The 10,329-nt window shown below is 43.2% G+C and overlaps 1 protein-coding gene across 1 annotated transcript in view; it reads right to left on the bottom strand.

Annotated features, from left to right (window-relative positions):
* Positions 1-631: 631 nt before the first annotated feature.
* Positions 632-10,329, bottom strand: part of trappc10 (trafficking protein particle complex subunit 10) — a 15,614-nt gene continuing 5,916 nt past the window's right edge. The window contains exons 3-20 of the mRNA XM_010774492.1: positions 9,799-9,910; positions 9,432-9,679; positions 8,974-9,120; positions 8,686-8,800; positions 8,358-8,434; positions 8,054-8,145; positions 7,262-7,402; positions 6,715-6,824; positions 5,814-6,343; positions 5,556-5,697; positions 5,205-5,363; positions 4,557-4,786; positions 4,332-4,432; positions 3,999-4,122; positions 3,733-3,897; positions 3,042-3,222; positions 2,649-2,843; positions 632-2,355 (exon numbers count right to left, since the gene is read on the bottom strand). Coding sequence (XP_010772794.1) covers positions 2,108-2,355; positions 2,649-2,843; positions 3,042-3,222; positions 3,733-3,897; positions 3,999-4,122; positions 4,332-4,432; positions 4,557-4,786; positions 5,205-5,363; positions 5,556-5,697; positions 5,814-6,343; positions 6,715-6,824; positions 7,262-7,402; positions 8,054-8,145; positions 8,358-8,434; positions 8,686-8,800; positions 8,974-9,120; positions 9,432-9,679; positions 9,799-9,910 — 3,117 coding nt within the window. The 3' untranslated portion in view covers positions 632-2,107. The remainder of the gene's footprint in view (positions 2,356-2,648; positions 2,844-3,041; positions 3,223-3,732; positions 3,898-3,998; positions 4,123-4,331; positions 4,433-4,556; positions 4,787-5,204; positions 5,364-5,555; positions 5,698-5,813; positions 6,344-6,714; positions 6,825-7,261; positions 7,403-8,053; positions 8,146-8,357; positions 8,435-8,685; positions 8,801-8,973; positions 9,121-9,431; positions 9,680-9,798; positions 9,911-10,329) is intronic.

The raw sequence follows: 10,329 nt of genomic DNA, 5'->3' as shown, positions 1-10,329 counted from the left end.
CTCTTTCGACTCCACTTCGAGCGATAGAACTATTAACAAATAATTGCTAACAGAGCACTTATATACTAACTAAGGACTGGCTTATCTAAAGCTAGTTGAGTAGCACTTGAAATGTTTTAGCTCTATGAAACCTGATGTACTATATGATTCTGTTTTCTTTAAGTTTGTATCTTGTTGGTCGAATGCACTTATTGTAAGTCGCTTTCGATAAAAGCGTCAGCTAAATGCAATGTAATGTAAAGTAATGCATGAGTGAAACACCAACTGTGAACATCATTGTGGAACTTCACTGCTTCCTTTGAGGCTGAAAGGGAGCAAATCCTTCTAAAATCTTTAGAAAGCCTGAAACCAGAAGAGCGGAGGATGTTAAAGCAGCAGATTAATGCCCATAAGGAGACCTACTTAAACAATAGAGTTCTTGCTAACATGCTGTTATTATAAACACCATTCATTGAGTCAGTTCCAATGATTTTTTTAATATAGTTGGCAATCAAAGATGATTTGATTCGAATCATTATTTACAGATCAGTATTTACAGTGGTCAAAGAAGAGCAGGAGGCTGTAGTTACACTGTGTGTGCTTGGGGAGGAAAAAAAGGGGGGGCAGACATTCACCCTGTAAAATAAATGAATGAATAAATCATAAAATGACTTATTTCATTGATCTACTCAACACCTAACGGTATGTGTGCATAGCTCGATATGGATTTGGCGACACACACCCACACACACACAGAATAAATATACACACACTGTATTTCAACAATTCATTGATAAGGTAGACAATGATGTGCACTGGCTTATCTTACCTGATCACACACACACGCACAGACACATACATGTAGACGCTCACAACACACACGCAAACACACACATACAACTACAGCTGAACAGATACACAATCGCTTGACTCAGCCTGAAACTCTCCGTTCATCAATGGTTTGACATTTGAGATTTCTTTGCTGAGGTTTCCATTTCAGTCCACCAACAACTTTTCTGTCCTGCAGGTACATCAACCAGTAAACCTGTAAAGATATATATAGATACTTAGTATACAGTATAGTAAAGAACATTTTTCATTATGAATTTTTACCAAAACTGTACTGTATAGTTTAAGATGTTATTATTTGTTATCTAAAAAGGAAATAGTTAAAAGCAATGTTTAATTGCCTGTTCTGTAAGTTTAGCCATTAAGAAAATGCAGCCTAAAATACAGTTCCATTGGACAATGAGCAAGGTAATGAAACTTTAGATAATGTATTCTCTTAATAGACTGTTTAGACTTAAACAGCGGTTTATTTTAAATAGAGGCAGAATTTCATTTGAGCCATTTAGAACTGTTTTTACGCTTTTGATAAGAAAATACAAAAGGACTTTATTTTATATTACAACTTTCCAAATGCTCATTTTAGAAACATTTCCAGGGTGCTACTATTTATAGGTAATATTACTACAGACTCAAGAGAGATTTTTTTTGTTTTGGCAGGACAGAAGAGTCAAGGATTATGGATATGTCTCCAAAGATGCATTTAGGATTGTTAAATTCCCTTGTTTGACTTTTATTTAATTTGAGCAACTTGAATGTAATTATAGCAGGACAAAAGTCTCAAATGTCAAGAATTATGACTTTGTGAGAGGCACAGGAGCAGCACTGACAGCTGGACACACTCAGTCAAAGTTACAGTACTTGAGAAGCTGATCGAGGCATACGCAACTAGGGCTTTGGTGCATCATGGGATATTCTGGACAGTTTTTCTTCATTTGAAGGAGCAGGACAGGCGCTGATCTGATCGATCAGTCCATATATATATATATATATATATATCTATATATTTATAACTATAAATCCATCCAATGAGCTATGTACAAAGTATGGCAAAGAAAATCTTTATTTAAATGTTATCAGCAGATGTCATTGGCTCTTCACTGCGTGTAGTCCGTAATGTCTCCAGTGATGTGAACATGTCATGCTAAGGGGTGAGTCCATGCCGGCGAGCCGCAGCGTCGACACGGACTCACGGACCCCATCTGTCCCGGAGCAAAAGCTCGGCAGAGTCCAGGGCCTGGGTTCAGTTTGATAAGGAGGGGGCGTGCTCTGGCCACCAGGGTCATGTAGCGTTGACCTCCATGATGTGGTCGTCGGTGGCGGGCAGCACGAGGACCTGCTGTGTGTGGATGTGGTTGAACACTTGTCCCGGGCTGAAGGGCTCCAGACGCGGCATGGCCACGCCCCTCTGCTGCTGGTCGCCGCTGCCCACAGAGTGCACGCTGCCCCGGCTGCGGATGCTCGCCGTGTCCCCCCCGTCGTCCAGAGCCTTGTCCAGCAGGGACAGACTGTCATTCTCCACGCAGCTGTCTGAGGACGGCAAGAGACAAACAAAAATACTGAGCGTCCACAGGTCATCAGGAGACCATTTGAGACAACACAATTAATTTTACTATTTTCTTTTCCTTTTTTTGTCTTAAGTTTGTCTGGGGATACATTAATCATTGGTCTACAACTACTACTCTCACAGCTTCTGCTTTACTACCTGCTACTGTTTAATACTCAGCTGACAAAGACTCAATATTCAACCTGAATGACAGTTAGGTTGTGTTCTGATACAGAACATGTGGTATGACAACGTCTATGTGTGGGGGAGGTCTCACCAGGGTCTGGTTGAATGGCCACTGCTGCAGTGTGAGGCAGGTACTTCAGCACTTTGATCTTGGGGAAGGGCAGATGTCCTGCGAACAGAGGCATCACCTCGATCTGCACCTTGTGGGTGGCATCCGCCGTCATCGGCATGGAAACCATCCCTGAACTCTTCCCACACACCGCCCAGTTACTGCTGCTGTCAGCCACTGTGGACATGGGAATGAAAATAATGATTACTAGAGCTTAGAGAGAGCTTAAATGCAATATTTTGTAAACACAATTAAAAAATGAAACCTCCACGTTACTAGAAAAATACCCTCTGATTTTATTGCTTAATGTTTTTTCAATGCTTTGATTGATCCACCCTTTAAGAAAACCCAGAAGACAAACTGTTCTCCACATACCTTCATACATGAGTTTAGTGGTTTTGAGGCCCTCAGTGTCGGTCTTGCTGTCCTCTGCGATCTCTCCCTCTGCCGGTTCAGTCAGGCGTGTTATACACACCTCCAGCCCACAGAGGAACCCGGAGCGACAGTTCTGCTCCCCAGCAGGAGGCAGGATCTCTGCTCTCACACTGTACAACGTCTGACAATAACAAATGGAGAAAATCTCACAAAATAGAACAGACTGAGGGACAGTTTCATCCCACACGCCATAAACACGCTAAACACCTGAGCTCTGCTAAGTGCCCCGATAAACATTCCTGTTGTCATCTTGCGATATACTTATTTGTATAAATAGTTATCAACGCAATAAACCGTATTTAAATTTGTCTTAATTTACATTATTTTATTTCATATTCTGTTCTTATACATATCATATTCTATTTACATGTATATAGACTTTTTGCACTACTTTTTATTTTGTATTTTTGTATTTTAATATATATGTTTGATTGTTGGAGGAGCTCAGGTCATAAGATTTGCATTGCCATTTCTACACTGTAGCTTTGTGCATATGACCATAAAACCTTTGAATTGAATTTGAATAGATTTTTCATGCATGTTTTCATTTTCAGTTATTCCATCAAAAGTTGAGCAACTGACAAAACAATTGAAGCTTCATGCGAGAAAATAAATGTTTAAGTGAACTTACAGTGACTCTCTCGAGCTGGAACTGGTATTGGAAGGGTTTGAAGGCAGAGACGTCTTGTTTGAGCGGAGAGAAGTTTGTAGAGAAGACACACTGGAGACAGGAGGGCAGGTCGTCCTGCCACCTCACCTCCCACAAGCAGAACAAACTGTGCTTACTGCACAAAAGCTGCACCAGGACACACACCAGACATAAATATGAATTAGTAAATAGCCTTCAGTCTTAAATCCCTCAGGCTGAAAATGATTAATGGTTTTTGTTCTTCTCACCTGTTGAGTTTTAGTGTTGAGGGACTCCAGCTCCAGTGATGCATTCTGCTTCTCCGTCAGCTTCACTTCTGCCAGCGTGAAGTTCTTATCTGACATGTTCTGCACACAGACCTGGATGTACTTCCTGTGGGGTGAGATGAAAGGTCGCATGTCAGACTTGTGTATGAGCGAGTTTGGGAATGTACATGGTAAAGAACGCTATGTTCATATTAAGGAAGTAACCTCTAGGTTCTGTATGGAAAGGATTTCATGTAAAAGAGGAACTTCTCTTTGGTTCCACATTCGTTTTTTATTTGCGACACAAACAGGAAAGCATATAGAATGGAGGCCCACCTGTTACCAGCAGAAAGCAAAGAGTGTTTGGTTTTGAAGGGGATGTAGAAGGTGAGGGCCAGCAGCGTGGAGTAGATCGACCAAGGACAGTCAATGGACATCTGTGGATAGCATGACTTTACTATCAAATCTCTTAGTATAACAATAAGACCTCCTCCATCATTATTTCCCCACATCAGTTACAGCTCATCTCACACTCTGCAAGTGTGTTGTTTGTTTCCTCACCCTCTGGTCGATGGCGGTCATGGGGGTGTCAGGATGGCTGTAGCTGCGTGGTCGGTGGCGGACCTCTCCGTTGGTCAGCCTCTCGTTGGGGGGGTGGTCGGACCCGGACGGGATGATGCACAGAACCTCCAGCTGGAACTCCAGAGTGTGGTACGGGGGGGTGGCGGGCAGGCTGATGCTGGTCACCTTCTCAGACGACTGGATGGACAGAGCGCTTTCCCCCACCAACTCTGAAGGGACGAGGACAGAAAGGAAGCCGTGAGAACTTTAGAGCTGTATCCGTATGAGTCAGTGTGTTTATAGGCACACACACTTCTGGTTTCAATAGGAAACAATAATGACAGAAAATCCAGTTTTCAGCTTTCTCTCTGTTTTAAATTATGTTTATCTGTATATCTTTGGGTTTTGGACTGATAAAACAAGACAATGAAAACATTTCCTTGGACTTTGAGAAGCTGGAATAGATTTGTTTCACTATCTTCCTACATTGTATATATCAAACGACAAATTGAGAAAATAAAAAGCAGATTAATTGCTAATAAATCGTTAGTTGCAGCCATAGATAAAATCAGTTAATAAGTAGGTAGATTAATGCAGGAAAAAGTAGATTGCATTGAATCAATCAGATCCTTTAGAATGTGTACTGACCACCTGTGGGGTTGCTGATGCGGGCGGAGCAGCTGGTGGAGGGCAGGATGGGCATGGTGTCGGTGTTGCTGAGCTGCAGAGCGTCCCCCTTCTTCACAGTGTAGTGACCCGTCAGCAGAGTAAACTTCACCATCTGAGACAGACCGGCCAACAGCGGCTCTGAAAGCACCAACACAACTCCAGTGAGCCACGGCTACACACACATGCTGCTCTGTGGTTAACATGATCACAAACACAATGCTGTCTGTTTGTATCCCTGAAAACTTGTCAACGTGACTTTGTTACCGAACTCAAACTGTGACCAATAACCATATCATGGAGGTGGATACATTATATTCAAACAAATCTGACCTGATAGAGGCTCCACGGTGAGTTGTGGCTCCTGAGAATAGACTTCATACTGGACTGATGGGTAGATATGAGGCAGAACAAACTGCACCTGACCCACGGTGGCAAACAGCTGGCGCAGTGTGTACGTACCCGGTTGTCCACTCTACAGAGAAAAGAGTGGCTGATTAAAGGTGGAAAGTAAGGAAACAAACAGGAGTTAAAAGGAGTTTAACATTTATTTAAAATGCATTTTAAAGGCAGCAGCAGAGTGTCTCTTACTGGTGCTGTGAATGTGATGCTGTTATTCCCGGGCTCTAACGTTACATCCTGCACTTTCAGCATCTGTGCTCCTTCCTTCAGGGTAACGGCAGGAGGGCTGACACAGTTGGGCGTGTCCGGCAGTGAGATGCTTTCCGGAAGCCGCATGACCAGATGAGTGTTTTTACACACCACTCCTGTAGAGTTGAGAGAATTGTCCGTTGGACTCCTGTCCTGAATCTCCTCGAGCTCTAAAGGGGGCCCACCTGAGGAGGAGGAGGGTCCCGCTGACGAGGTGTCGTGGCTAAACTCCACTGTGCCTGGGATAGTTTGTCTGGCAGCTCCCTTAGACCTTCCATTAGTCCCTGCGCGCTCCAGGTCAAAGTGAATGCTAGCCGCTAGTTGCTGTATGTGCACCGACACGGGCATCAAACATCGCAGATTGATCTCCACCTGCAGGACGGCGCCGGAGTGCACCGAGGCTGTGGCTGGCTGGAACTGCAGCCGCGTGAGTTGAGAAAAAACACCCATGCTGAGAGTGACTTTGTCAGCTGTGGAGGAAGAAGATAACATGTGATGTTATTGACGTACACATTTTTGCAGTTTGAGTAAAAAATTACAAATATTGTGGATGTTAACAGCTGAGGGATGGGTATATACAAGTGGAAGAAACTGCTTAAAGCTAATTGGAAGTGATCTCAGACATAAAACTGCCAAATATTGCTCAGATGAATATGCCACGTGGAAAACCAGATCATCAGTAAGGAAGAAAAAGAGGTGGTTTTCTGAAGGAGGCAAATGAAAAACTTGATGACACCTTGAAAGAACTGAACATCATAATATAGAATAGAATGTATATATAGAATGGTTTTTTGCCTTCAAGTTTTTAAGTGTTGTGTTGTAAAAGGTCATGATCACTTACACTGATCTTCAGACTTTCCAGCAAAGGTCAGAATTTCTTGACAAAAGTGCTTCCTCTCCTCCATGGTCAGATTCGCATCACCAGCCAACATGGCACTGGTTTGTAAGTAGCTGCAGCAGGTTGTAAAGGAAACCGAACCCTGCAGTGAAGTCTGTGCAAGAACACCACCTCTATCAGGTCCACATTATAACCCTTTGCAAACTTTCCAAAGCTGGACAAGCTTCTGTATCCCCAATGGGCGAGAATACAAGTGAACTAACTCAAAGATGATTACTGTATTTCTTCTCTAATTTACGAGGACATTACAGGGTATACGCAGGAATCCTGAAGTCAGATGTAAGACCTTTCAAGACCTTTTTTAAGCCCCCGCGGACACCCTGTATTAGACGTAAAAGTTAAGTTAACGTTTTTAGTTAATAAAATGTGAAACAAACTTCCACTAAACATTCCACTGAAAACTGAAGGATATTTCCTCTTAAAGTTTAACGTAAGTGTAAAGTCAGCATATTTGGCCGTTAATTGGTCCAATGGCTGTTTTGAAGGATACTCTTCAGTCCTGCCCAGCAGCTTCTGACACTCAGCAATCTGTTTCCTGGTGTGAGTGACAGGGAGGCTCCATCCCTCCGATACGTAGGACTTCAGAGCTTCCTGTAAGAAAGCCTCTGCCTTCTCAGGGTCCCCCTTCTTCCTGATAGACAAACAAACACAAACACATTGTTTCTCATAGGCACATCCACATTGTCCAGAGATTATTTAATGCTACTTAGAAGTGAAATCAACACAAATATAAAAGGCCAAAGTAAAGGAGGACAATGAAAGAGAGATTATCTTTATCGTACAGTATGTGATTGTACTAGTTAGCATTAACAAAACTAAATCTTTGTAAACGGTATCATGTTGCTAATCAAATTTATAATAAAAAACGGTTAGCGTCTACTTTGAACGTAGAATATTAAACTGTGCAACTGTTATTGCCTAGTGTTTGGCATTAGGCCATGTTATGATCTGAATCTGTTTGTTATCTTTAACACACCTTACATGTTTGGATTAACATGTCTGATTAGTCTTAGTAGTCAAGTCAACCGAAAATATGTTTGTAACACAGCAAAAAGGCCAGGATGACTCTAGTAGGGGTTTAAAATATCACTTTCAACTGCACTTTTCATTTATTCTGCCTGATTAGACTTTTCCTCAGGAGTGTGTGGGTGTTAACAAGCAGCGACTGATTGACAGTTCTGGAGAGGTGGCCTAATCAACCAGACTTACTGAAAATACCAGTTGGGATGCTCTTGAGCTTCAAGATCATTTTGAGACCTATGTGTATTCAAAGTGAGCTTACATGTAGAACTCAGCCAGGCTTTTCCCCACCAGTCTGGCAGACCTCAGTCGGCTGATGGCCCTGTACATCTCCATAGCAGCATGAGAGAGCTCCTGATGCAACAAGCGGCCAACCAGGTGTTGGAGGAAGAGGAAACGGTTGATAGGGAAGAGAGGATAGAGAAAATCAATCGTCTCCCCTGAGGTTTACAGCAGGTTACATCAGAAAAAAAGTTTTTGGACAGGAATTCAAAAAATGCGTGCCAACTTCCTGCTTTGCCAACTCCTGAAGTACAACATAAAGCTGTGGCAAGAAATGGACTTACAAGATAGTGCCTTTCAAAGGCTTCCACAGAAGACAAGGCCTCCTTCAGCTTTTTGTAAGGGCTCTGTAAACTGCTGACTGTAGAGGAAGAAAAACGGAAATTGATTGAATTATGTTGTCTTTTAAATAACACTCTTCATTGAACCTTAACAAAATGATTGGCTGCACAAGCTACCTCTTCTGTCAGTGAAAAGGAGACTCAGAACAATGGTAGAAGAACTTGTGACAGCATGGACCAACAGAGTCATTGCTCTATGTCTGCTGTAAAAAGCTGCAGAGTACAGCTGAGGGCTACACTATTTTAATTTCCCAGGAGAGTGTGAACTCACTAGTCTCAGGCCTCTCATCCCCCAGACCGGCCAGCAGATCCACAGTCCTGTTCAGGTCCTCAGAGGTGGGTCCCTTCTCTGACACCAGGCCGCAGAGTTCCCCCAGGGACTTCAGCTGCAGGCAGGAACAAGGATTAATAATATATCTGAAACCTCTTCTCCACCGTTATTTGGAGAAAACCCTTTTAACCAGATATTGACTTCTTGCTATTTAATAATCCCCTTGAGTATATAAAAAAACATCAAGTGATAAAAGCCAATGCTTCAGGATTCAGTTTGATTTGTTACCTTGTCAGTGGCGTAGGCCCACAGCCCGACAGTGTGTGAGCAGTTAGCAGCTAACTGGGCCTGATCACAGCAGCCCTCGATCCTGTGCAGAACCTCCAAGCAGCTGAGAAACACCCAGCAGTCCAGAGCCCCCTCCACCACCGACACCTGAACAAGAGGGACGACATCACAGTGTTATGATGGAGGACACAATCTATTCAGTCTGTTTCAAAGCAGTCTGCTTTCCATCCATCACAGTATGGATAAGGATGGTGACCCAATCACCTGTTGTCTAGTGAAGTTTAAGATTCTCTAGATAAACACTTTATTACCCAAGAGATAAACTGTGTATGTGTATTTTCTTGGAAATGTGATTGATTGAGGAAGTCGGAAGTGGCTTCAGAGTCGGAAGAGCTTTTTGAGTACATGTTGATTTAAGTATATAAACATGAACAATGTCCCTTCAGAGGTCTGTTTACCTCCAGCAGGCGTAGCTCCTGAACACAGTTGTGCAGCAGCTCCAGGGCTCTCTGAGTGACCTCCCAGGGCCTCAGGAGGAAGATGAGCAAGGTGCACTGTCTGGAGAACAGGTAGCTCCTCAGATCCAGCAGACTGGCCTCCCCCCGCTGGATCCCATCCCTCTTCTCCATGTCGATGGGCCGCCGAAGCAGCAAGCCGCTCCAGTTGTTCACTGGAGCGCAGAACGAGCCCAGCCAGTTCGCCGTATCTGTGGATAGAAACACAGACATATGCCAAACTTTAGATTTTGGAAACAGAAAATGCATACACCAAAAATGTGTCTTTATTCTGCTAAATTAAACCAGCCATTTGGTGGTGTTTAATTACCTCCAGCTCCAAAGTTGAGGACATATTGGGTAAAAAGAGCATCTAGTTCATCATACTGGACCAATGCATCTTCAAACTGCTGCAGCATCTCAAAAACAAAGGCCAGCTCCTCCTGCACACACAAATAACATGTGAAACACAACTGAACTGTGACACTTTTCCCAACAAAAGTAGTGTGTATAAGCCGTCATTTTTAAACTATAGAACACACAACTCTAAAAATAGCCAATAGACTCTGCCTTTTAGTTTTATTCCTGGTGACTCAAGTTTGTATGCCCTTTAAAGGTGGGGTAGGTAATTTTGGAGAAACCGGCTCGAGTGCGCTAGAATTTGAAAATACACAACCGGAAAAAATCTGCCACTCCCTTACAGAGCCCCTCCTCCAACACATAGGAACGCGCACCTGACCAATGAGGGCACGAGATAAGTTTGTGCACAGATGGAAGGCTGACAGGCAGGTAGGCCATCCAGTTATTTTAGCCGTGCCGGCTCAGATGATTGGTCGTGCTTTTTGCAGAACTACGGCTTCCA

This window comes from Notothenia coriiceps, unplaced genomic scaffold (assembly GCF_000735185.1).
Source record: "Notothenia coriiceps isolate Sejong01 unplaced genomic scaffold, NC01 NC01_scaffold00014021, whole genome shotgun sequence".
Classification (NCBI taxonomy): Eukaryota; Metazoa; Chordata; class Actinopteri; order Perciformes; family Nototheniidae; genus Notothenia; species Notothenia coriiceps.
Note: the sequence above shows the minus strand (reverse complement) of the source record. Positions and strands in the feature narration are given on the sequence as shown.